Genomic DNA, 23,767 nt, shown 5'->3' with positions numbered 1-23,767 from the left:
GATCTCTAAGACACGATTGAGATTGGCCGGCGGGGCGGGGCCCGCCGGGGATCCTGACGTAAGTTACCTCAAAAGTTCCTGCAGGGAAGGTAGGGCAACGGAGAAAATTCCTCCAGCATGACTTGATGTGTGGGCAATGGAAAATGTGTATCCAGATTGGTTTGCTGGAACGTAGAGTAAATGTTGTAGACTTTAGTGGAGACGAAATTTCCTATTTCGTCACAGCGCTTTTGAGCACAATCATATTCAATAGGAGGACTAGGAGGGGTAAGCAGGGATTTCACAATTTTAAAAAGTTTCAGAGGGGAATTAGATGCAGAAGCAATTTTTCCATAATAATAATTAATAGTTGGCTTGAGCATCTTTTATTTCATTTTTATAAAGCTTAAGTGCTTCTCTATATTTAAATTGAAACGGCCTTCAATAAGGTCCTGCGAAGGGGAAGAGTCGAGATCATCCAAATGTATATTCAAATCACCCAAGATCGAAAAATTGGATGTAAGACTTGCCCCATTGGTGACTATGTCTGGGAGATCATTGCAAAAACTGCCCAATGCTCCTGGAGGACGATATATAAGAATTCATGAGAAAGTACAAGTAGGTGAGAAACTTATACTTAAGGATAGGCTCTCACAGTCAGATAAAACACTAATGGTGGATCTACATCTATAAACATTTTTGTATATAATAGCAATCCCTCCACCATGACTACTGACATGATCTTGCCTAAGAATGGTATAATTAGAAGGAAGAGCTAGAACCACATCAGCATCATAATCTTTACTGGTCCAAGTTTCCATCAAAAAGAGTGCATCTGGGCTCCTCTGTTCTAGAAGTAAGTGAATTTCACTGTAGTGTTTAGGAAGGGAGTGACAATTAAGTGGTAGCATTGATATAGGTTTACCTTTGCCTTCTCCAATTGCCAAGGGGAGAGTAGTGTGAGAAAGCTTAAAATTAAAATTGCAAAAAGTTTTCCCCTCCTCCAGAGTGAGAGATTGAATATGGATATTGACAGTTAAAGGTTTATTCTTGCAGTCATTAGAATTTGGCAATGAACTCTTCTTGACAGCAATTCTGAAAATGCAACAAAACAGGACTTAATGGTGCCAGATGTCAGAACGAAAATGTAGACTTGATAACTATGTTTGTCACTTATCCACATCTTGCAGCTTATTGGGCAAGTATATTTTTAAGATGTCTGAAATAAGGAAATAAACAAATAATTCTAATTAGGTCATTAACACCTTGGCTGCTAGAGGTTTTTCCCTCCTGTGCTGGAAAGTAAGATATACCATTGTTCATGACGAGCTCAGCTCGTCATAAGCACAGCTCCACTGTGCCTCATGACGAGCTGAGCTCGTCATTAGCAGGGAAGGGGTTAATAGCATTAGAATTGGATGTACTGGTGGATAGTGGCAAATCCCTCTAAAATCTTTAATATCAATCTAAAGGAAAAACAAGAAAAAATGTGGGCTTTTGTGGGGTCCTCCGGAGAAATAGCTGTGTAGGAAATCATAATGTAATAATATACTTTATTCAGTTTGACAAATAATGATGAATTAATGTTTCATTTTTTTTTGACTTACTAATCAAATGGTGTAATAAATTTTGTAAACTTTTTTCACTTTCATTAAAAAAAATAGACGATGGTAATGGCAGCTGCAGATATCAAAAGCCCCTTGTGAGGCAGCAGGAAGGTATCAGTGTAGAGGTGCAAGCATGCAACCTCGAAGAAACTGTCACTGCACTGTTATATTCCATATAGGTACCCTCATATAGGCCCAGGTAACTTGGTAACCCATCACCTATATTCTTCCCTACATTACACTGATAACTGTTTACAGGGACTGACCTTTTACCTATATACGACACTGCATTCAGAAGGTGGGTTTTCCCTAGTTCGACATCTCATACATTATGCATGAGGATTTTCGGAGGCACAGCAGAACTAAGATCTCCTTTATAATATCTATGTACAAAGTTAATTCCTGACATCACTCTAAGTCCGACACAGTAATACAGCAAGGTAGGACCCCTTGGGGGACCTATGGGTGTATATATACATCACATCTTGCTAAGATAGACAGAGGAGACCAGGACTTCTCGTCCGACACACTGACCAGAGATGCTGAGGTTCCTGCATGCAGATACTTCAGCTCGCAGGGGTCTAACATCCCTTGTAGGGTGTCCAACCCGAGACCAAGACATGGTCCCATAATCTCTCACTTCATGTAATGGGGTTGACTTTATCCTAGAGGGATTCTTGGTTTAACACCTACACACATGCTAGGTACACCTAGGTACATCTAGTTAGGGAGGCATCTTTTTATTATCATGTATTTTATATACTTGTATGTATTCATGATTACTGCAAGATGGTAGAGCTTTACCATCCGTTTACTTTCATAGTGCTTCTAATCCTATATATCTGCTACCAGCTAACGGTTGTTGCAGCTCATCTATTTTTCACCGGAATAACAACTGTTCAATAAATACTTATTGAAAACGCCTAGCCTGTTTCTTCTGTGTATCTCTCTAGATAGACAAAGTAAGCACGAGTGACTGAGCGAAAAGTAGGATATTGTTTCCACGGTCCTGAGGGATCAGGGTTGTCATGTTCGATGGTTGCCAAGAACTATTCTCTCCTTGGTAAGAGGAGAGAATAGTGGCACTGTGAGCTAGCTAGTACTAAAGGCCAACATATCCGGTGGGCGTGTTCAAAATCAAACTTATATCAATCCTACAGTGTATGCTGTCCAAACGCGCAGATCCTGTATAGGTTTTATAGGAACTACACAACAGCAATAAACCATTTTTTGCAGTTACTACCATTAGGAAACATGAAGGAGAGGATCCTTTTGGGATTTCATACAAATATTGTGCAGAAAAGTATAAATACTTATGCTGGAGAGTAAAATGCATTTTGAATATTGATTGTTATTTTTCAGGGCTGCTGCTTATAGCAAACTTGGCAAGTTCAGTGAAGCAATAAAAGACTGTGAGGCAGCAATATCAATTGAACCTAGCTACAGCAAAGCCCATGGAAGAATGGGGTAAGAAAAATGAATTCTCCTAAGCATGACCCTGATATTATGGAAGATTTCCTTCTCGTATTTACATGGGCTATACCAGATATGCCATTATTGAAATGTGATCTGGACAGCTGAATGCAGTAGCACCATTTGCTTGTACTGTGGATGGAGATAGCTTTCGTGAGATGTGTACATTTGCTTTTTTTAAACGTTGTTGGTCATTTTTGTGTAAGTACACTATCTCGTTTTTTATTCTATGCTTTACTAGGACCATTTTGCCCATGGCTTCCTATGACAGGGAATGGGATATTGCCTACTGGGAAAGGGTATAGGGTTGGTGTTTGTGACAGGAACCATGTATATATGAGGGGATTCTGAAGTTTTGACCAAATCATTGGTTGGGACGGGAGTGTACCCTGCATGCTATACATGCATTTACTCTTGCCCTGAGTGCTCGACTACATGTAACACTTTTATCCTGAGTTTAAATATGGCCTCCTTGCCTGAGCAGAGCCCTATACCTATCCATGGTAAAGTGAGGTCAAGAATCTGTTCTATGACCTGGAAGGACACACAAAGCATAACCTCACAGCTGACATAAGATGTGTTACATAAAGCAGTTGTGGTAGCGTACCGAGTTTCGTGAATCATTGGTCTGAACCAGGCCGATTTCTGTGGCAGAGGAGAGTGTGGTTTACTGACCCCACTCTTGTAAAGTTCCTCTTTAGTGGGACCTCTTTAGTGGGACCTCCAACCCCTTTTGCTGACGTACTATGTGTGTTGAGTGTGCATATGTGCGTTAGATGTGTAGGACACGTGTGGAAGAATGACTGTTTGGTAAGATTCTGAGTACTGAGACTAGTCAGATTCAATTTGGAGGCCCCCTAGTTTAGTGTGGCACAGATGAAGAGAGGGTACACCTTCCCTAGACTGTGGAGCTTTACTGACTGCATACCTGTGGCTCAAGGGTAGCGATCCAAATGCTGAAATAATGGAGGACAGTGATAGGGCAACCCTTAGAAATTAAATGAGGTCTGTTTTTTTTACAAAGGGCTGCTGATTAGTTCTTTTTGAGCACCGCTATTTGGTAGATGGTAGGGGGAGGGATTGGTCAGTGGTTTCCCTACTTAAAGATGAGGTTTCTATCTGCACTTTTGTATGCCTCGAATTACTGATTCAGGAAGGCTGATAACAACTACATGCAAAGATCTCATGCTCCATTGTGCCTTTGTTTTGGGTACTCCTGCTAGGAGCCATACTTTCTACAGCCTGCTGTGAGAGCCATGACCTTGCACAAAAGCTATGTCTGGAGGACTGCCAGAAAAATGACATTTGAAAGAACTCCTCTAACTAGTTCCAAAGCCTTAGACAGGGGATCCACACCCTCTGTCTGGAAAATGTGTATAAAAGTGATTTCCATGCCCCCTTCTTGCTTCAGGGTCCAAGTTGTTGACTAAGGAAGGGAGCACTCAGCAGAGTGCTCAACTTGCTGCCTGTTTGTTCATGACCGGTGTCTACCAATGCATCCAATCTCCCAGAGGGTAGCGGAAGTTACAAGACGTCTGCAACTTGCTGGAGAAGCGGAGTGTCTACCTAGACTTTAGAACCCTGCCTGCTCAGAAAATAAATGAGTGTGTCTGATGACTCTACAGGAGGAGATACTGCCCAGAAGCTGAAGCCCAGTATGTTCCCAGCATGATGAACAGCCATAAGAAGCTGACTACCTGTGGCAGCAAAGCCATTAGCTAACCTGGTTTATATTGCGAACAACAACAATAGGAACCTCTTGAAAGCATACAGAGTACGCAAAGCATCAAAGACATAATAAGTAGCACACATGTGGAACACATTTTGGTTGGGTAATACAACCAATTACATAATTACAAAAATAAAACCGGTAGAAGTGAATGATAGTCAAGAGGCTAAGGGCAAGATGTACAACCATTGGCAATTGCGACCCGCAATTTGCGACTCGCAATTGCTAATGTACAACAGTGTCTGAGACACTGTTTGCGATTCCCAATGGGGTCGCAAATTGCAAGACTAATGCATATTAATGAGGCTGTCGCAGTTTGCGACACCATTGGGAATGGCTGGCACTCGCAGGGATGGTGGCCTGTTGGGGTCAGCAGACCTCCATGTCTTTGACTGCTTTTAAATAAAACAGTTTTAAAAAAATGCATCCCGTTTTCCTTCAAGGAAAATGGGATGCATTTAAAATTTTTAAAATGAAACAATTTTTTATGGGCAGGTAGTGGTCCCTGGGACCACTGCCTGCTATGAAAAAAATGTTGTGCACCCTTTCACAGAGGGGAAGGTATCCCCTGGGGACTCCTTCCTTTTTGCAAATTGTTTACCATCCTCTCGAAGAGGGTGGTAAAATGCGATTCATTCTTACATAGGGTTCATTGGAATGGCCCTTCTTAATAGCGAGTTGCTAACCCTATTTTGTGAGTCGCTATTTTTTTTTTTTATAAATCGTTTTATTAAACAGTCTTTTTTTTTGTGAAAACCTTTATTTAACATTAGCAATCAAATACAGACAAGGGCCTACAACCCCCCAGGGCTGGCCGCTAGCGTTTCAGTACGTTATTATAATCCAACTTCGAACCCGCCTCCCTGGGGAGCATAGGAACCCCATCCACAAAGCGCATCAGTTGCAAAAGCAGTTCAATTCAAAAACAGGATAGGATGTTTTCATTTTACAATAATAAGTAGAAAGGATCAGGTAGCATACAGTGTCTCGGATCACAGAAGGGGGCGAGCAACGTGTCCAAAATAATCTCGCTATAATGTAATTCAACGGCGTCAAGACATACGGCCTCAGGATAAGTTAGCACATTATTGTTAGTCTACGCCTTCATTATCGTCCGCCCCATAGCACCAAAACCTCAAAAAAGGGCAAGGTACAGATGTAGAAACAAGGATATAAGAAAGCCGAACCCACTACACTAACCCGGAAAAGGAAAAAGGAAGAAAAGACAAGGGAAGAGAAGGAAAAAGAGGCCATAGAACAAAAATAATAACGAACACCCATCCCCCCACCCCCCCACCCTGCACCCCTGCTGATGACTACGGCCACCCCCCACGCAGCATGCCTGTTGCCCAGTAACCAGAACCCGAAATATAGAAGAAAGGGAAAGAGAAGAAAAGGCAAAGAACCCCACTTGATGAGGGAAAGCGGAGGAGGGCATATTTCTACGGACTTCCGGTCTCCTTCCCCCCGTCATAGCCAGCCCCGCCCCGGACTCCGTTAAGTCAATAAGAACAATCCCGTTAAACATAGTGTCACAATGAGTCCCCAGATAAAAATCTCAACCCTGGCCCCGTCGATCAAATTCACTGAAGTCGTCAATGAGAGAAAGCCCTTTCCACAGAATACTGCAAAAGTCTACAACACAGGAATACACAGATGAGAAAAGAACAGCATGTCCCGATGCAGATGGCTGATACCAATGTTGCCCCTCCCTGCCTTCGAAGCCAAGCTGTACCCCATCCGCCATCTTGAAGGACCGGCAGGGGAGGGGAGTCGACACGGTCCAAAACAGCAAAAGATAGAAAGTGGAAAGTTCCAAAATGGGGACTACATGTAAATGTTCCAAGGGATACACAATCGGGAGTTCCAACTGTTCCATTGGGTGACCAGGCACAGTACATTCAGGTAGATCCAACGCAATAGGGGCACACTCTGCTTCCAGCACCTGGTAAAGATACGTCTCCGAAACGTCTATTGAAAAGCGGGCTGGCTGCCGGGTCGCGGGTGTCGAGTTAGGATCCGGTCTCAGGCTTATGAGTCCATCCGTCTCGGACAACCACCTGCAAGTCTGGACTTCAATAGTCCCCTTAAGTGCCATGAGTGCCTCCAGCACCGTTCGCAGAGACGGGCCAGCTCGAGCCTGTTCCGCTAGATGCCTTCCATCCTCCAACATGGTGGTCCCCACGGAGAGGCGCCTTCTCCGGGGCAAAATTAGGCGGGGCAGGAGTAAGCCATGAGGTTAGCGAGCAGTAATACGCAGCGAGGCACCGACCCTGGGGAATCGGCGGTGTGAATGCCGAGCCCCCGGTCAGGAACCCCCAACACCGCACCGTGCGCCACTCGTCACCTCACCTACTGTAGGGCACCAGGCAGCTGATGGTAGCGAAACAATCAAAAAAGTCCGAGTGCTCCAGAGACCGGACCCAACCACATTCAGCAGTCCGTTGTTATTCAACTCGGACCCGGCAGAGCCAGCACTCGAGACCCCGGCTTCCCTGTTGGATTAGGCCTCAATGCGACACTCGACGTAGCTCCGTTCCACAACGGCGGAGAAACTCCGGGATTGCACCCCTGGAATGTCTGATCACACACACGGATCCGGTGCAGGTAAACAGGATAAGCAACAGGATAACAGGCGTAGGACGGAGGTCAGCGGAGCCGGGAGACTATGCGGCCATCTTGGTTGGTGTCGTAGCTCCTCCCCCTTATTAAACAGTCTTGACATGACTGCAATTCGGTATTTAATTGGCGACTCACAAAATACGTTAGTACATGGGCCATAGCTTTTTGCATGCGCAAACGGGTCTAAAACCCATTTGCGCATGCAAAATTCATTCGTACATCTGGCCCTAAGAGAATAGTGAAAACAGCAGTACATTCAATTTCTATACCGTGTGAGATACATCAAAAAAAGAATAAGTAAACAATAGACAGGGAGGAACATCAGGGGTCACAAGGAAATAAGATGATGCAGCGGGCAGTTAACAACCAACCATAAGAAACATTATGTCATCTGGCGCTCCTACTGTTTACTTGAAACACTGGTGGTATTTCTGCCTGACTTTGATACTCCAAGTAAGAGGAGCCATAGCTGATGCCATGTGGAAGCCGTGATCCAACCAAAACACTGCTGAAACAACTGCAAAACCTGGGCACCCACCTGTATCTGTCTGGGAAGGCCACAACTGCTAAAGATGACCACCCCCCTGAGTAGGCTTGCTGAGCTGATCTGTGCCCTGCAGTCTGAGTCCTGAGAGACACGGCAGGTGCGGTCCTGGCTTATCGAAGATGCTACTGCAGAAATAGGTTTGCAGAATGCAGTGCCAGAACTCCAAGAACTGCATCTCCACCAAGCAGGCAAAGCGGGGCTTAGCCATGAGAAGGCTAAAAGAGTGACTGCATAGAAATACATTTGCTGCAAGAACACTAGCCATGTACTAGTGTGACTTCTTTGTGGCTAGAACTGTTGAACCGTTTTATGCATTAGCCAGTGGGGTAATCCAGAGTGAACTGCACCTGTTCCTAATCAATGTGTATGCCTTTTGTAAACTGCTAGCTACTTAAGTCTCATCCGAACAGTCCTCGATCAACAAGCACAAGGAAAGCATCAAATCTTGGCTAGTTGATGCCAGTGACAGTCGTGACCCCTATAGGAAAGTCAACACAATCAGAAACCATGATGCCCATCGCTGGTTCTCTGAAGACTTAAAACTAAGAAAACTCACCCTCCTCCGCGACTGGAGATGTTATCTAACTCTACTTAAACAGTATAAAAAGGCCATTCTACAAAGTAAGGCAACTTACTTTTCCAATAAAATATTGAACTCACCAACAGATCTAAGGACATCTTCGCTATTGTTGACGAGCTATCTAACATAGACAAAGTCAAGGCGAAGCCCGCCCCAACTCAAGCACTATGGGACTCACTCAACACCTACTTTATTGATAAAATTATCACCATCAAAACTAGTATTCCTGCTTCTTCTCCCCCTAACTCCCAGCCACCCTCGCTCAGGAACTCTCATTCCTTGGAGCAGTTCCCCCCTATTACCAAAGTAGTCTTCTCAACTCTACTGATGAAGGCTAGATAAGGCTCTCTGAGGAATTCTAACCCCGCACATCTTAAGGGAAGTTTTCCTCTCTTGTCCTGACCACCGCCTCCCAGCACCACTGAATCACTGTCTCACTCAGGGGTCAGTCCCCAAGGCATTTAAAGAAGCAGAAATGATCCCCATTCTGAAGAAAGTAGGGGCAGACCCTCTAGCTCTCACGAATTACGGCCCCATTTCCTTACTTCCTTTCCTGGCCAAGATCCTTGAAGCCCACGTTGCCAACTGTCTCTGTTCTTTTATTGAACAAGCCCACTTTCTTGATCTCCATCAGGCGGGCTCCCGACCATCTTACTCCACTGAGGCTGTCATCTTGATTGTTCTAGACGTGTTATGGAATGGGGCAGATAGAGGCAAAACACAGGCCCTGGTGCTCCACGAACTCTTAGTCAACCTCATCGGCAACGCAGGGATACAGGGCCTGGCTCTCAAGTGGCTGACATCTTTTCTTGAGGATTGCTTGCAAGCGGTACGCATCAATCAATTACATTCCTCGAAAGTTAAATTGACATACAGAGTACAGCAGTGCTTCTCCTATCGCCACACCTTTTTAACTTGTATATGTTTCCACTTATTCATTCCCTGGGTAAAAGGAATGTGTGCACCTTCAATTATGCTGATGATCTTCAACTGATCTTCGATATTGACAATTCTCCTGCCTCCGTTTCTAACTTTCAGACAACTATGCGACAGAGTTGGGAAATCCCCCATTCCTTCCAGATCTATCAAAAGCCTTGGCATCACTATTGACAGCGAACTTTTGATGAAATCTCAGATTGGGACAGTGGTTGCCACCTGTTTCAGCTCCAGAGGATCAGGAAAATTAGCAGATTTGTTACCACAGATGCCCTGACCCAAGTTGGACTGGCTTTAGTCATCTCTCACATTGACTATGCCAACTCTCTCTATTTTGATATACCAGCCTACCAAGCTAAAAGATTGCTACTGGCACAAAATCAGGCAGCTAGATTATCACCTGCCCAGATGGTACCACGTCACCCCAATCATGAAAAAATTACACTGGTTACTTGTTGCTGAACGCAGTGTGTTCAAGTTTGGATGCATTATATTCAAAGCTCTCCATGGCAAATGTCCAGAGATATACCCCTACCCGGAATCTTAGGTCCTCACACCTCAACCTTTTAGTTACTCCTTCTTTCAAACATAAGAAACTGGGGGGTCTAAGATTCACAGTCCTGGCCCCAAAATTCTGGAATTCCCTTTCTCATGATATCAGAGCAACAACTTTGTGCTCTCAATTAAGGAAGATTTTTAAGACCTGGCTCTTTTTCCAAGTGTACGAATGAACTCCTCAGCGGCAGCACTCCCTGGATCTTAGCGCCATGAAACCGCTTGGTGTACGTGCGCTCAAGAAATACCTATAACATAACATAACATGCCAAGTTCAAGTTCAAGTTCAAAAATTTGTATAGCGCACTACTCACCCAGAGGCTTTCAAGGCGCTTGGGGGGGGGGGGGGGGAGTACTTTACTTATCGAATATCCAAGTTTTAAGTTGCTTTCTGAAGGAGAGGTGGTTCTGTGTAAGGCGGAGGTGGGTGGGGAGAGAATTCCAGGTCTACAATAACTCATATTTCATATGAGTCATTGTAGACATTAAGAGAACTACTAAAATGGGAAGAGCGCACACTAGAGGGAGTAGGGCTTCACTGAGAACAGCAGAGAAGTGTTCAGCCCTGTAACTCTAACTCAATTGAATTGTGTATTATTTTGTTTTGAGGTTAAAAAACTTTCTGTTTTGTAAGATAAGCATTGGACTGGGCTATAAGTTATTGTGTCTGTTGGTTTACTGGTGCGTTCTGTCTTCCCTCGCTAACTCATCGAAAAGCCTTAGACTGCTCACCGTTACAACCTCGAGAATCAAATGCAGAGAGAATGTACTTGTCCCAGTTTGGGCAGCTATTGTAGGATGAACACCAGTGGAAAATGCCTTCAACCACCAGGGTTGTGGCCTCTTAGCCTCTGTTTGCTCTGTGAGTCCCTCCCAATCCTCCCCAGAATTGTTCTAACAACATCTGTTCCAAGTAGGCCATGGTAGCCAGGCATATTTTCTGCTTTTCCATCCAGGAACTTCGATCCATGGATCTTGGCAGAGGTAAAAAGAATATGTCTTTAAAGGTTTCTATAGCATAGTCAATATACATACAGGAAAATACAATTCCATCTTTACATTTCTCCGTGAAGGAACTGGATCCTTGAAGTCAAGCCTCTTACTTGCCCCATAAAATTGTTTCAGTTCATCTTGCTGCTTTAGCGGGAACAGAAAGTAGGCGTTCTTCCTCAGCGCCATCTTGGGTGTGGGGACTTGGGCTTGGCCGCACTTCAGGGGTTGCGCTCTAGTGTTTGGGCACTTGCCTACCTATTTAGAGCAGGGAGAGCAAGCGCGCAGCTATTTGTATCTATGGACTGCCATAACAAAAAGCTGACAATCACTTGCGCACAATTCTGGGAATTACTCGCTGTTTACTCGCTGTTTACTTTTTAATCCTCGTATTTCTGCCAATTAGATGCACTTGCCGTAAAATTGCCAAATATTTTTAAAACATTTCTCTTGTCATTTTAAAAGTGTAGCTTCTTACTTGCACCATAAAATTGTTTCAGTTCATCTCGCTGCTTTAGCGGGAACAGAAAGTAGGCGTTCTTCCTCAGCGCCATCTTGGGTGTGGTGACTTGGGCTTGGCCGCACTTCAGGTGTTGCAGTCTAGTGTTTGGGCACTTGCCTACCTATTTAAAACAGGCAATGCAAGCGCGCCAGAGGCAAGCCCGTCTGCGACCGTCTGCACCCCGGCCGAGCACAGCGCCAGCCATGCTGCCCGTGGCGGTCAAAACCAAGACAGAATAAGATATACTAGGGAATAGCTACTCACTATAGGTAAGAGGGACGAACGGGGGATTTGTCCATCACCTATCATTGCGGGTCAATACAGGAGTACTTTGAACTGCTGGATGATTAACTTTAGATCCCTGTGAAAATACCACCAAGAGGTGTCCACCGTACTAGAAAACATGGATCTGGCCTGCCCAGATGGATATAAAATATTCCACAAACCGAGGACGACTGGGAGAGGAAGGGGGTCAGGATGATTGTTAAGGAAAAATGGAACTTTGCACCCCTACAAGTAGACAAGGTCACTGGGATTAAACTGTTGGGTTTCTCACTTCAGGAGGTTAAGGGCAGACTACTCCCAGGGGTGGTCTGCTATAGACCCCAGGGGGCGGACACCCAGTTTCAAGATCTCATGCACGTATGATGGTACTAGGAGACTTTAACTTATGGGACAATGGCAGCCTAGATAACCATCTGAGAAACCTAAGGCACACTTGTGAGAACCTTGGTCTACATCAAATGGTAATGCAACAAACTCATCTAGGAGGTCATGTCTTAGATCTCCTGTTTGTGAATCAGGCCGAAACGCAGGTGGTTAACATTTTGCCTCAAAGCTGGACCGACGACTTTTTAATTCACTTTTGTATTAAGATACCTAGCCTAGAGGACAATAACCAGTCGTCGACTTTTTGAAAGAGAAGAGAATGGGCTAAGTTGGTGAAAAATAAGACACAATTGACTTTTCAGGATCAGACTCTCTTTACTTCCTCCGCTTCTGTAGGTGAAAACTATCAGATTTATTATAATGCCATAGAGGTAACCCTTGATTTAGTAGTTCCAGTAAAGCGCCTCAAAAACAGGAAAAAAATCTCTGCTCCCTGGTACAATGACGAACTAAGACAGATACGGGCAGCATGCAAAAACGCAGAGAGAAAATGGAGGAGGGCCTATCTGGAACCATATAAGAAAGCTCTGAGATTGGTACAGACCCAATATAAGGAATCTATTGTTAGGGCTAAAGCAGACTTTTATGCTAAATCCATTCTCCAAGCCCCCAATAGTACATAAGTGCTTTTTACAATTGTTAGGCATTTATCCAGTCCAGCCTGCGCGAGTAACAAGGTGGTCGCATTGCAAAACTCTGCGATGAGATTGCCTTTTTCTTCGAGGACAAAATAACTAAAATTGACGGAAAACTACACTCTGACGGCCCAGGTGATTCAGCCTGGAAGCCTGATGTGGAATGCCAGATAGTTACCTCTCTCGAAATCTTCCATGCCCTTTCAGAGGACTATTTCAACCAGCTTGCTCAAAGTGTGTCCTCGGGTTCTCCACTAGATCCTTTTCCCCATAAAATCTGGAAAATCCTGGGTCAAGAAACCTTTCCCTGGCTGTGGAAGATCTGCTGTCAGTCATTGGAGGGAGGAGTGGTACCAGAGGCATGGAAGCAAGCAGCAGTACTTCCCTGCTCAAAAACCATCTCTGGACCCTACCAACCCAGCAAGTTTCAGACCAATCTCTCTACTGCCTTACCCGATCAAAATCCTGGAACAGGCAGTTAGCAAAAGCCTATTGTGTTATCTTGAGGATAATCTTCTGCTGGATAGGGACCAATATGGCCTCCGCCCGGGACATGGGACCAAAACTGCTCTGGCAACTGTAATGGACAATCTGCGAATGCGTGTTGACAATGGGAATTCCTCCGTCCTAGTATTATTGGACATATCAGCCACATTTGACACGGTGAGCCATACCATGCTGGTGGAGAGACTGGAAAGTATAGGGTTTAAAGGACGGGCCTTGCAGTGGTTACGATCTTACCTGTCAGGAAGACAACAGGCTGTGTCTTTGACGCCGTTCACCTCTGACATGTCCCCAGTACATCACGGGGTGCCACAGGGCTCGCCGATAAGTCCTATCCTTTTTAATATCTACCTACGTCCTCTATTCCCCATTATTAAATCTTATGGGGTAGACCTGGTCAACTATACAGATGACACCCAATTGGTGTTCTCCCTGGAGGGGAAACAAGCAGTATCTATGGATACCTTCCAGGAGTGCATGCACCAACCTGCAGGTTGGCTTAGGAAAAACTCCCCACAGTTCAATGGGGGAAAAATGGAGGCGGTGTACTGTCCTGCCACCAGAATATCTCGACATTTGCCGACAGAGTTCAAGCTCAATCCTGAGGATGAATCTCTGGTCCCGGCTAAAGTGGTGCGCAACCTGGGAGTTATGGTAAATTAAAATCTTCAAATGGACATACAAGCTAACAAAACTGCCAGTGTCTGCCTTTTTATGTTATGAATACTATGGAAGATTCTTCCCCTACTCCCTGAAGACACTCGACATCTTGTAGTGAGAAGTGTAATATTGAGTCAAGTCAAGTCAGAAATTTGTATAGCGCGCTACTCACCCAGAGGGTCTCAAGGCGCTTAAGGGAAAGGGGATTGTTACTGATCGAATAACCAGGTCTTGAGTTGCTTCCTGAAGGAGAGGTGGTTCTGGGTAGAGCGGAGGTGAGAGGGGAGGGAGTTCCAGGTCTTGGCCGCCAGGTATGAAAAGGATCTTCCTCCCATGGTGGCTTTTCGGATGCGTGGGATCACGGCGAGGGCTTGGTTGGACGAACGTAGTTGGCGGGTGGGGGTGTAAAAGGATAGGCGATTGTTGAGGTAGCTGGGTCCTAGGTTGTGGAGGGCTTTGTGTGCGTGAGTGAGGAGACGGAACGTGATTCTCTTGTTTATAGGGAGCCAGTGCAGGTCTCTCAGGTGTTCTGATATGTGGTTGTGTCGAGGTATGTCCAGGATGAGTCGGGCGGAGGCGTTCTGAATGCGTTGAAGTCTTTTCTGCAATTTGGCTGTGGTTCCGGTGTAGAGGGTGTTTCCGTAGTCTAGTCGGCTGGTGACAAGTGCTTGGGTGACCATTTTCCTAGTTTCGGTGGGGATCCATCGAAGATCTTACGGAGCATGCGTAGGATGTTAAAACATGATGATGAGACGGTGTTGACTTGTTTGGTCATGGAGAGGGAGGAATCTAGGATGAATCCTAAGTTGCGAGCATGGTCCATTGGTTTGGGTGCGCTGCCTAGGGCCGGGGGCCACCATGAGTCGTCCTAGGCAGAGGGGGATGTTCCTAGGATGAGGACTTCCGTCTTGTCCGAGTTCAGTTTTAGGCGGCTGTTCTTCATCCATTCGGCTACGTCTTTCATCCCTTCGTGTAGGTTGGTTTTGGCGGTGGTAGGGTCTTTGGTGAGGGAAAGGATTAGTTGAGTGTCGTCAGTGTAGGAGATGATGTTTAGGTTGTGTTGGCGTGCGATGGATGCGAGGGGGCTCATGTAGACGTTGATGAGGGTGGGGCTGAGCGAAGATCCTTGTGGTACTCCGCAGATGACTTTGGTGGCCTCTGATCTGAAAGGGGGGAGACGGACTCTTTGGGTTCTTCCGGTGAGGACCGAGATGATCCAGTCCAATGCCTTATCTTGTAATCCGACGTTCCTGAGGCGTTGCATTAGGGTGCGGTGGCATCCCGTGTCGAACGCTGCGGGAAGATCCAGGAGGATGAGGGCCACTGTTTCCCCGTTGTCGAGCAGTGTCCGGATCTCTTTGCATTGTATTTAGGGAAGTACATGGCCAGGGTCCTGTCCCCTTGCAAGAGATGTTCACTTGGTATAACTCTGGGAGGCAGCTCTGCTCTTCAAATACTAATCTGATTACAACCACCAGATTCAAGAGATCCCGGAAGGGGGGGTTGAGCTTTGGGAGGGACTGCCTCACGCATTTGGAATGGGCTGCCCCTGAATCTCAGACAGGCCAGTTCGTTGACCGGCTTCAGGAAGAGTCTGAAAACTTGGCTTTTCCCAAGGAATGTTCTTAGGTCCCTTTTACTGACAACTGATTCTGCTTTTTGATGTCCATTCTATGATCCAAGCGCCAGGATACCTGTAGGGTGGCAGTTTTGCGCTATATAAGTTCCAATTCCATTCCATTCCAAGTGCATCTCCCTTTTAGACACTTTCCCTCCCTTATCTGTTCTCCATTGCTTTCTATTACTTACTCCCTCTTCCTTTCACTTCTTCTAGCCTTAGTTTTCTCCTTCCTGCCCCTAGCAAGATTGCAGTATGCTTTTCAGTTCTTCTAGGAAGTGCAGTACCTTTGGCCAAGACATTTGCAGACAAGATGCATCTTTTTCACCAGGACTAAATCTGACAGGACAACTAAAATCAGTTATGCCTTCTTTGGAGATGAACATAAGAAAAGTTTCAGCTTTACATTTGTGGTACACATCTCTGACTGGAAATTGCCTCATTTCTTGATTAAAGTGAAGAAATTCTTGAACTTATAAATGTGATTATTTCAAATGTATTCATTTTTGTTGAGTTGTTAAGGACTCACACTACGATGAGGATGCTTCAGAAGGCTAAGGAGTGCAGACGGGAGGAGGAAGGAAAAAGGGACAGCTAAGCAGCTATTATGGAGCTCAATATGTTCATATTCCATGGGCAGACTAAAACAGGTTGATCTTCAGAGTTTGAGTTTGAGGTGCCACAATAGACCATTCCAGAAGGTGGAACCCTCAAAATGTAGAGGTGTACCCCCACAACAATCTGCCTTTTTCTGGCTCAAAATGGGGATTTTTTGGGGGGTAGCCGATCTAGATGTCTGGTATTTTAGGAGACCGCTATGTACAGGCGAATATAGCATGTTACAACGTGTGGATTCGCAACGCAGTTGTTACAACAACCGCGTTGTTACCATGTGTGTCATTACATCGCTAGTTCTAAGTCGCCCGTAATTAATATTCCACAGCTCATCAATATTCCTACTAAGCCATATAACCAGATATTTGATTGCACCCTCCGCCCAGACAAGGGAAAATTATTAAACAGTTTTAGGGGTAGCCTCTGTCAACGGGAACATAATGGACTTAGTCTAATTGATGTCAATTCCTGACACTCCTCCAATCCTGATAAATTCCCTGATAAGCGGGTCAAGATTGATATATACATTTTTGACGTACAAGGTGACATGGTCCGCATATAGCGACACCAAAATTCTACGAGAAAAGAACGCCAGGCCATGCCAGGTGTTGACGCAGACGGGCTGTGAGCAACTCCATCGAGATCACAAAAAGTATAGGCGAGAGGGGACATCCCTGCCGTGAGCCTCTGGATATCACAAAGGGGTGGGATATGCAGCCATTAATGTGCAGATGGGTTATGGCTGAGAACAGAGCAGTCCGACTGATTTGAGGAAGGAGGCGCCTAAACCAAGGCGCTCAAGAAGAGCAAATAAGTGTGGCCATTTCAGGGAGTCAAACTTCTTAGTTGTGTCTAAACATGTGGCTGAAATTGTTAGAAAAAATGGACGCTTGCATTACATTGGATTTTGTTTAACTAGGTAATGAGTGTTTGAAGTATTTTATTAGCTTGTGACGTTAGCTTAATTGTTAGTGTAGTAAAGTAACCAAGTGTTTTCAGTGGCACAGCCAGCCTTGCTACAGTGAAAAATATGTTTGGGGCCCTTTTCACAGTTGCATTTAAAACTATTAAATACATATGCTCTACTTGTAAATACTTTGTACCCTGCTTTAGGGCTGTTAATGCCTACCTCTGGGGTTACTTTCTACCATTTAAAAGAAAGGTATAGGACTGGCAAAAGGGTGATTTTGACATGGTAGTTTTAAAATGCTTACCTAGGCTGCTGTGGCAGAGTCATGCCTTACATGATCACTTTAGTGATGGCACAATTAATGCTGTAGTCAACTAGTGCTATTTGCACGGGCCCTGGTTAGCAGCAGGGCCGGACTGGGAACCAAAACCGACCCTGGCAAAGTGCTTGGCTGCCCCTCCCCCCCCCCCCCCCCCCCCCCCCCGGATTAGGGGGGTGCAACCGAGCTCTTTGCCAGGGCCGGTTTTCAGCCGATTTTGTTACAGGGCCGATTTTGCAGCTATGCTGCAAAACCAAAACAGCCCTGTAATAAAACGCCCCCCAGGGGCCCAAAAACGGCCCCCACCCTTGCGGCCCATCGCCCGGTGCCCTCAACGGCCAGTCCGGCCCTGGTTAGCAGGGTCCCTGTGTACAGAGTCCAAAAACCAACAACATCAGTCCAAAATGGAGGTGAACATGCAAAAAGAGGAATTTTCTTACAAGGGTGTACAGCTGAACACTAGTAGTAGTAGTAGTAGTAGATGAAGGAGAGAAATCATTATATAATGGTGCTTTTGAATTCCAACTTCATTGAGGCAGTGTTCCAGCACACAATAACCAACTATTTTGATGGCCACTGAGGGATTGAGTAGTGTCAGGGCACATGAGAGACCCTGATCTCTGGCAGCAAGCAGCTCTACTCTGATATCAACAATGTCTTTTTTCCATGCTCACAGTTACATTAAATGAGACGTCAAGACGATCAGAAGATATGTTGTCTCACTGTTAGAATCCTTCTTATTCACACATGTGATGTTATAGCGTTTATACACTTCTTTGCTTTCTAAGAGTCTTTAAAGATATTTTGTTCCTTGTTGTATGCTATCCAAAGTGTGGCTGACTTTTGGTGCTCTGGTTGTATTAATATTTTTGTTTTGTTGAATGTTCAGCACAGAGTGGAAATATAACATTATCATCTGGCCTGGCCCTCCTGGTCTTGATCTATGTTTCCTTACTCATATAGAGTATGCCACTTGGAAATACATTTATAATTGTTAACTTGATGTATTAAACTGGGTATTTTAATTTTTTGTGTATGATTTGTATTTCAGTGTGCATATAATTTATTAACTATATATGATTATATTTAATAAATAACTTTTTTTTGTATATTTGTTTGAAGAGCAAATATTTTTGCACAGTTTGCAAGATCGTCAGTTCCTATTCTGCCTAGGGGGATTTTAAGGTGTTTTAGGTTGTCCATAGGGCCTTGTGGTGAAATGCCGTATAACTGGCTAATGTATCAAAGTGAAACTGTTCTCTTTAAAATTCTGTGTCAGATGTGTTATGTAACAAGCACATCTCCTTAAGGTAAATTTTAACCAAACAATATTTTTTAAGAGTATTCAAAATACATTGCTCATCTGACATCTCTACTGTTACCAAACCAAATGTTGTCTCTTATTAAATGTAATAGGGTAACCCATTGTTATCCTATAGGAGAAGGAGGCCTCACAGTAGTGGAGAAAAAAAAATGATTTTTTTTTTTTTTGCACTACAGAGGCATGTAAAACTTAAACGTACATGTCCACCCTTTTCAATACAATAAACCCTGCCTCATGGGCTGTAGAGCCTACCCCCTCCTCGGGCACCGCCGGCTGCCCTGCCCAGCTGAACTTTCTCAGACATTTTCTTTGAATGTTTTTTAAAAGTCCAAAGATAAACCGAGATTCGGCCTATCCACTTCTTGTATCCAAACTGGGATACAGATATATACGCACTGAAAAAAACAAAGGTTACAGGTGTGTTATAATTGGAAAATAGAATTTAAAAAACCTTAGAAATTCACTGAAAAAAAACAAAGGTTACAGTGACTTTATAGTTGGGTTCAGATTTTAAACACACAAAACCATATAAATGTAGCTGTTATAGCTGTTATAGTTACCTGACCCAACTATAACTTATACCCCGCAATGCACTGTTTGTGACATCACATATTACATCACTTATGACATGGTCAGTGACATTACTAATGACATCTCAAATGACATCACTGATGACATCATCCAGTGAGTATGTTCCATAAAGGTTTCTGAGACTTAAAGATATATACTAAGCCACTGCATAAGTTAAATTACTATTCTTTCTGTACTACTAATGAGTGATACTATATCTAACATTTCATCTGATCTGTAATCCTGTTTTTAAAGCAGTTGTATTATTTATCAGTCAACTAGTCTCTAAACGGACACATGTCCCCTGTTGATGTATGTGTATGGTCGTGCTTTGTGCTTTGTGACATTGTAAGCTGTTCATTGAAACTTCATTCCATAGTGCTGGCTGGGTCTAGTTCTGTTTTATGACATGCTGATCAGTTTCCTCAGACCTCTGTCCTTTTAGTAGTAGATTGCAGTAAATTAATCCGTTCACTAAGAGCTTTCTCTAGGATTATAGCTCAGTGAAGTCGAAATTTACAACAGACTGACCACTCTGCTCACACTTTTCTCCAGGATGAAGAATAATTTTACAAGTGGTTTAACACACAGTACCCTGTCCACTAAGACCTCTCTACTGGTTATATTTTGTGGTGGTTCATGTAAATTTGACATTTGGGCTAAAACGTCTTTCCAGGTTCATAAGTAGTGGTATTGTGGCTTGCAATAGACTAGGTTATACGGTTAAACGTTTTACTTTGGTCATTTGTGTTTAGAGCTGATAAGAGAGTTCAATAGTTGATAAGGTTATAGTTCACTCAGTGTTGTAAGCCTCTCACACGTATTATCTTATGATTTAAAACAATTTAAATGGTATTTTATGAAGTATATTGTAGTTTAATTTGCTGGATAATGTCATTTGAGATGTCATCAGTGATGTCACTGACCATGTCATAAGTGATGTAATATGTGAGGTCATAAGCAGAGCATTGCTGGGGTGCGAGTTATAGTTAGCTTTTATAACTATAACTGCAGAATTTCTGTGGTTTTGTGTGTGTAAAATCTGAGACCAACTAAAACGTCTCTGTAACATTTGTGTTTTTTCAGTACATTTCTACGTTCTTTTTATTTTATTTCCTAACTATAACAACCCTGTAACCTTCGTTTTTTTACAGTGCATTTCTACGTTTGTTTAATTCTATTGTCTAACTGTGACATCCCTGTAACCTTTAGTTTTTTAGTGAATTTCACCATTATTTTCCAATTTAGACTGATCTACAATTTCACCTGTAACTTCAATTTAGTAGTATACATTTTTTAAAAGTTTATAAATACATTTTATTCACACAGTAATTCTTATTATGCATTTTAAAAGTAACAATTAACAAATCAGGTAAGGTAATTTATGTAGTCTTTCTATAAATGCAATACAACAAGTCTTTGTATTTTTTTTAATTCATTGTATGGATCAGCGGATCTGCCGTAATCCTAGGAACACACCCAAACCTCAGCTTCTCATTGGATACAATAAATCTCTACTCATGCACATTGTAAACCACACCCTAAATCAGTTTTTGGTGTTTCACATCTCTCCTGAGACAGACTGAAAACCACAGCTCCATCCTGTATTTAAATTTTCTCTCAAAAGCGCTGAGTTTTAAAGTCAGGATGCCTTCTGCTGAATATGGAAGTGAAGGGGAACAACAGGACGAAGAAGAAGAAGACTTACCACCTTCAAAGATGTCCTTTGACGTTTGGATATATTTCTCCATCCCTTCAGGAGAGAAGAAAGTTGTTCCAAAAATTGTCCAATGCAATATATGGAGCAATAAACTTTTGAGAGGTACGAGGAAAAAGTATTCACATTGCTCATCTTTTATGTGGCAACACCTGAAAACCATACATACAAGTATGTATCACAGGATGATGAGAGAGAGGGAAGGTGGTGCATCATCTCTAGCTGCTAGACCATCAATGGGGCTCTTACCACCTGACCAAATGGTTACCATCCCCGCTGTTTCACCAAAGCTACAAGATATGGTAAATCATTTTGGCAAATGACATATTCCAGTTGCACTAAAAATGGCATCTGTTGCTCAGTTCATGGAGGCTGTCATCAAGCATAATTGTTAATTTCTTTTCTTACCTCACCTCACCATTCCACTTTCCATTCCTCTTTAAACACAAGTAAATATCCGAAAAGCAAATATAGAATACACTTAACTTTACATTGCATACTATATGCAAGTGAGTAGCTATGTAAGTGGTTATGCCAGTGTGTAAGAGGCTTTGTAAGTGTCTGAGTATGGTTGTATTAATGGGCATATAAGTGGCTATAGAGTGGGTGACTGTTTCAGTGCCTCTGTGGGTGTGTTACTAGATATGTAAGTAGCTGTGTGGCTGTATGACTGGGTGTGTTAGTGTCTGTATGGGTGTCTAAATGGGTATTTAAGTGGCTGTATGGATTGGGAATTGTCTGTGTTAGTGGGTGTTTGGGTGCTTAACTGTGGGTGCAAGTGGCTCTGTTAGTGGTGGATACATAAGTGCTCAGTGGGCGAGTGAGTGGATGTGTAAGTGCCTCTGTCGCTGTCGGATTGTGTATGTGAGTGGCTGTATGGATTTGTAAATAGGTGGGGTGGGTGGCTGGGTGTATAACTGGGTTTATATGTGTGTAAGTGTATGTTTAACTGACTAAGTGCAGGGCACATGAATGGCTGTATACGTGTGTGAGTGGGTGTTTGAATGACCATGTAAGTGGTTGTATAGGTGAGTAAATGGGTGTGTGAATGGTTTTATGGGGGTGTGACTGGGTATGCAAGTCATTTTCTGGCTACATGAGTGGTGGGTACAAAAGTGATTCTGTGGGAGTGTAATTGGGCGTGTAAGTGCCTGCTTGAATGTGTGAGTGGATGCAAATTACATACTATATAAGCAAACACCCACATCTAATTTCAAACACATTCCTTCATACTGACTTAATAAAATACCTATATTTTCAGTATAGCAATTCCTCTTCCTCCTTTGCTGCTCACTATATTTGTAGCTAATGTTTTCATCTAACCTCCTTTCTGTGGGTTAGTGAACATTGTCCCACAGACTCTGCCTAGCTCAAAAGCTTGAATCAAGTCCTAAAAAATGTGGCTGTTCCAGGACCGGGCGATTGCTGATCGCTCCTTGTGGAAGGTGCCCTTTCTAAGGCGGCCAGATAAACCACCAAGTCTCAGGAGATCCCTAATCACAACTACAATGCTTAGAGTCTGGGACTCGGTGGCAGTTACACACAGACTCACTTCCTTTCCCTCGCCCTTGACACCTATTTTTGACAATCCTGAATTCCCACCTGGGCTTGAAGAATGAGCGTTCCCACAATGGCGGGCTACGGACTGCAAATCAGCGGGGCAGCTCTTGAATTTAGATGGTTCCTCCCGCTTGCAGAAGTACAACAATCCTATGCCATCACCGCACCGCAACGCTATCAAACCTTCCAAATCCGTCACTGGTTCCTCTATCCCGAGATGTGACAGGTGGTTCACAGAAACCTCACCACCTATGAGAAATGGCTCATAACCAAAGTTTCAGATAAAAAGATGATCTCTGAGCTGTATGATATGTTGCGTCCACCAGCTCCTTCCTCACCCTCCGCGGGGCAGAGGCGTTGGGCAGGGGAACTCGGGAGAGAGCTAACAGAGAAAGAATGGCGTGATATATACTTTCGAGCTAATCACACAGCTTGCAACACAGGTAGTAGGGAAGTGGCGGTCAAGGTGGTCACTTACTGGTACTTAACTCCGGTCAGGTTGAATAAAGGGAACCCTGATCGAAGCCCGACCTGTTGGCGGGGTTGTGATGAAGAAGGTACACTGACTCATCTACTTTAGGACTGTAAGGAACTAACGGATTACTGGGGTACTATTTTGGACGACATTGACAGGCAATTTGAGACAGAAATCCCCAGATTCCCTGCCTACACATTACTAGGGCTCCCCAACCCACTCACCTATACCCTGAAATTGATTAAAGGAACACAGATGGGCCTAGCGCTGGGAGCTGCCATTCAACATATAATTTCTCTATCGGGCACAAAGACACGACCGACCCACACAGGCTGGCTACACAAATTATGGTATATCATAAGCAAGGAACGTATTCAAGCTACCCAGACGAACTCCAGGGACTCTTTCAGGAAAATATCGTGCACCTTGCTGTCTTTACTTGCACTTGAAATGAACGATGTGACGTGCCCCAAATACCTTCGTCTCCTTCGGCTCACCGAAGCGCAACATCCGGAAGAAGTCCCTAGATCCACTTATTCATCGAAAACCCCCATGTAAGATTTTTAAGAGACTTTCGCTTAGCACACCGGTTCAGAGAGGGAGAGGGGGAAAGGGGGTGGGGTTCATGGGAGTTTTGTATCTTATTCATTCTTCACTTTCTTGAAATGTTT

At 43.9% G+C, this 23,767-nt stretch overlaps 1 protein-coding gene across 1 annotated transcript in view; it reads left to right on the top strand.

Moving 5' to 3' along the window:
• Positions 1 to 23,767, top strand: part of SGTB (small glutamine rich tetratricopeptide repeat co-chaperone beta) — a 134,605-nt gene that overhangs the window by 67,884 nt on the left and 42,954 nt on the right. Inside the window, exon 6 of the mRNA XM_086962963.1 lies at positions 2,949 to 3,053. Within this exon, the coding sequence (XP_086819089.1) occupies positions 2,949 to 3,053 (105 nt within the window). The remainder of the gene's footprint in view (positions 1 to 2,948; positions 3,054 to 23,767) is intronic.

This window comes from Lissotriton vulgaris, chromosome 3_1 (assembly GCF_964263255.1).
Source record: "Lissotriton vulgaris chromosome 3_1, aLisVul1.2, whole genome shotgun sequence".
NCBI classification, from domain to species: Eukaryota; Metazoa; Chordata; class Amphibia; order Caudata; family Salamandridae; genus Lissotriton; species Lissotriton vulgaris.
The sequence above is the reverse complement of the archived record's forward strand: the minus strand, read 5'-3'. Positions and strand labels throughout refer to the sequence as shown.